Source organism: Eimeria necatrix, genomic scaffold (genome assembly GCF_000499385.1).
Source record: "Eimeria necatrix Houghton genomic scaffold, Enh_scaff548, whole genome shotgun sequence".
In the NCBI taxonomy this organism is placed as follows: Eukaryota; Apicomplexa; class Conoidasida; order Eucoccidiorida; family Eimeriidae; genus Eimeria; species Eimeria necatrix.
Window position 1 is genome coordinate 20,006 of NW_013651685.1, and position 2,715 is coordinate 22,720.

At 60.8% G+C, this 2,715-nt stretch overlaps 1 protein-coding gene across 1 annotated transcript; it reads left to right on the top strand.

Moving 5' to 3' along the window:
• Positions 1-103: 103 nt before the first annotated feature.
• On the top strand, positions 104-2,290 carry ENH_00062220 (hypothetical protein, conserved; the record flags this gene model as incomplete). The annotated part of the gene is made up of 3 exons (XM_013577181.1): positions 104-532; positions 708-1,408; positions 2,281-2,290. 3 exons carry the CDS (start codon positions 104-106, stop codon positions 2,288-2,290), a joined length of 1,140 nt encoding a protein of 379 aa, XP_013432635.1.
• Positions 2,291-2,715: the final 425 nt, after the last annotated feature.

Here is a 2,715-nt window from a genome sequence, read left to right on the forward strand (position 1 = left end):
CAAACTCTAAACAGTTTAACTTTGCAAATATTTGTTTGTTTGCGCGTTTAAACTCCTCGAAAGCCCCGAAAAACCCGCCGATCCGCCCGCGCGCCCCGTCGCAATGTCTGCGGACGACGACCAGGACGACTTGGGGGCCCTCGAGGCCTCCCCGCCCTCTTCTCCGGGGGGCCCCGAGGGGCCCCCCCGGGGGCCCCCCGGGGGCGGCGGGGGCGCGTGTCAGGGCCCCGCAGCAGCAGCAGCAGCAGCAGCAGCAGGGGCCCGGGGGAAGCTGCAGCAGCAGCGCAGCGACTGGTACGCGGCGCAGCAAAGGGCCCTTGCTGCTGCTGCTGCTTCCGTCACTCCTTTGTTTGTCTCTGGGGGGGCCCTTCACTCCACCAGCACTAAAAACCAACAAGTCTATTTGCCCCCCACTCTGAGTGCTGCAGCAGCAACTCCCGCAGCAGCAGCAGCAGCAGCAGCCCCCTCCCCCGCAGCAGCAGCAGCAGCAGCAGCAGCAGCAGCAGCAGCAGCAGCAGCAGCAGGGGCGCAGGTGTACGTACACCCTGACGGACCTGAACAGCGCGCACGGCACTCTTTTGAACGGCGGAAAAGTCGCGCCAAATAAATCCATTTCTTTGGATGATGAAGACGAAATTCAGTTTGGGTTTTCTCAAAGACTTTATACTTTTCATCAAGGAGAGGACTGGCTGGGTTTGCTGCGCGAGGAGGCCCCCGCTGCTGCTGCTGCTGCTGCTGCTGCTGCTGCTGCTGCTGCTGCAGCAGAGGGGGAGGAGCCTGCTGCAGCAGCAGCAGCAGCAGCAACTGGGAAGACCTTTCTCCAGAAGCAGCTCGAAAGGAAGGCCAAGTTGGCTGCGCAAAGGGGCAGGGGCGGGGGCCCCTTCGCCCGGGGGGGGCCCCCCTTCAGGGGGGGCCCCCAGGGGGGCCCCCAGGGGGGCCCCCAGGGGGGCCCCCAGGGGGGGGGGGACGGCGCCGGGGCCCACAGGCACTATGAGGATGCGGGGGGCCCCCAGGGGGGCCCCCAGGGGGGCCCCCACTATGCAGGGGACTCTGGGGGCCCCCGCAGGAGGGAAAGGGGCGCGTGGCAAAGCAGTCCGTACCCTACTAGTTGGGAGGCAGGGGGCCCCCAGGGGGGCCCCCAGGGGGGCCCCCGCGGGGGCCCCCACGGGGGCAGCCACTCCCCGGGGAGCTCCTTCGACAGGTACCCTTCTAGGGGCCCCCACGACGCCTTCACGGGGGCCAATGCGACGCCCCTGGGGGCCCCCCAGGGGGCCCCCTGGGGGCCCCCCTCGGGGCACTACGGGGACGACGGCGCTGCTGCTGCTGCTGCTGCTGCTGCTGCTGCTGCTGCTGCTGCTGCTGCTGCTGCAGTTCACGCGGGTCTTTTTAAAGGCTGCGGCGCGGTCGGGTTTGCTGCGTGGGTTTGTTGCGGTTTGCTGCTGCTGTTCTTCTTGCCATTCTTGCCATTATTATTATTTTATTATTATTATTATTATTATTATTATTATTGTTATTATTATTGTTATTATTATTGTTATTATTGTTGTTATTTATTGTTCATTTTAAGGCTCTTAGGCAGCCGCGCTGCTGCTGCCTTTTTGCTGCTCTTCGCGGTGTATGTACACCCCAGCAGGTGCTGCTGCGCTGCGGTGTACGTACACCCCAGCAGGTGCTGCTGCGCTGCAGTGTATGTACACCCCAGCAGGTGCTGCTGCTAATTGCAATGCCAAATCTATTTTGTATTTATTGCACTTAAAGTTTAATTCGCATGCAGCAGCCGTCTTTAAAATGCGCATTTATATGTTATCTATATAATATATACATTTATCTACATATGGGGCCCCCGAGGGTTTGGGGGCCCCCGAGGGTTTTGGGGGCCCCCGAGGGTTTTGGGGGCCCCCGAGGGTTCAGGGGCCCCCGAGGGTTTTGGGGGCCCCCGAGGGTTTGGAAGCAACCCAGGCTTCGGGGGCCCCCGAGGGTTTGGGGGCCCCAAGGGTTTGGGAATCACCTAGGGTTTGGGGCCCCCAAGGGTTTGGGGGCCCCCTAAGGCTTGGGGGCCCCCTAACTGTCTGGGGGCCCCCAAGGGGGGCCCCCTCGTGAGGTTTTAGGGGCCCCCGCGCAGCGCCCAATACTACTGTGCCCTTTTATTTATTTAAATTTTGTTCGGTGTTGTTTAAACTTGACATTTAAAAGAATAAACGAAGCAAGAAGTGCATTTGGCATCTTTTGCAGACCTAGGGTTTAGGGTTTAGGGTTTAGGGTTTAGGGTTTAGGGTTTAGGTTTTCCTAGACGCAGACTAGCAGCTACAGCGCAGCAAAAGGCGTCGTTTCTGCTGCTGCTGCAGCAACAGCAGCAGCAGCAGCAGCAGCAAAACCCAGTCTGTGTTGAAGAGGGCCCTGGGGGGCACCCCTACCTTAAAGGGGGCCCCCACTTTGAGGGGGGCCCCCTGGGGCCCCCCTTGGGGGCCCCCCTGGGGGCCCCTCCCGAGGCCGCCCGGCAATGCAGCCTGCCTGCATGCATGCATGACTGCATGCATGCATGCAGGTATGGCTGCATGCATGACTGCATGCATGCATGGCTGCATGCATGCATGCATGCATGCATGCATGCATGCCTGCAAGCGTGGCTGCATGCATGCATGGCTGCATGCATGCATGCATGCATGGCTGCATGCATGCATGCAATATTGTCTTCGGGGTATTATAATCGAAAGT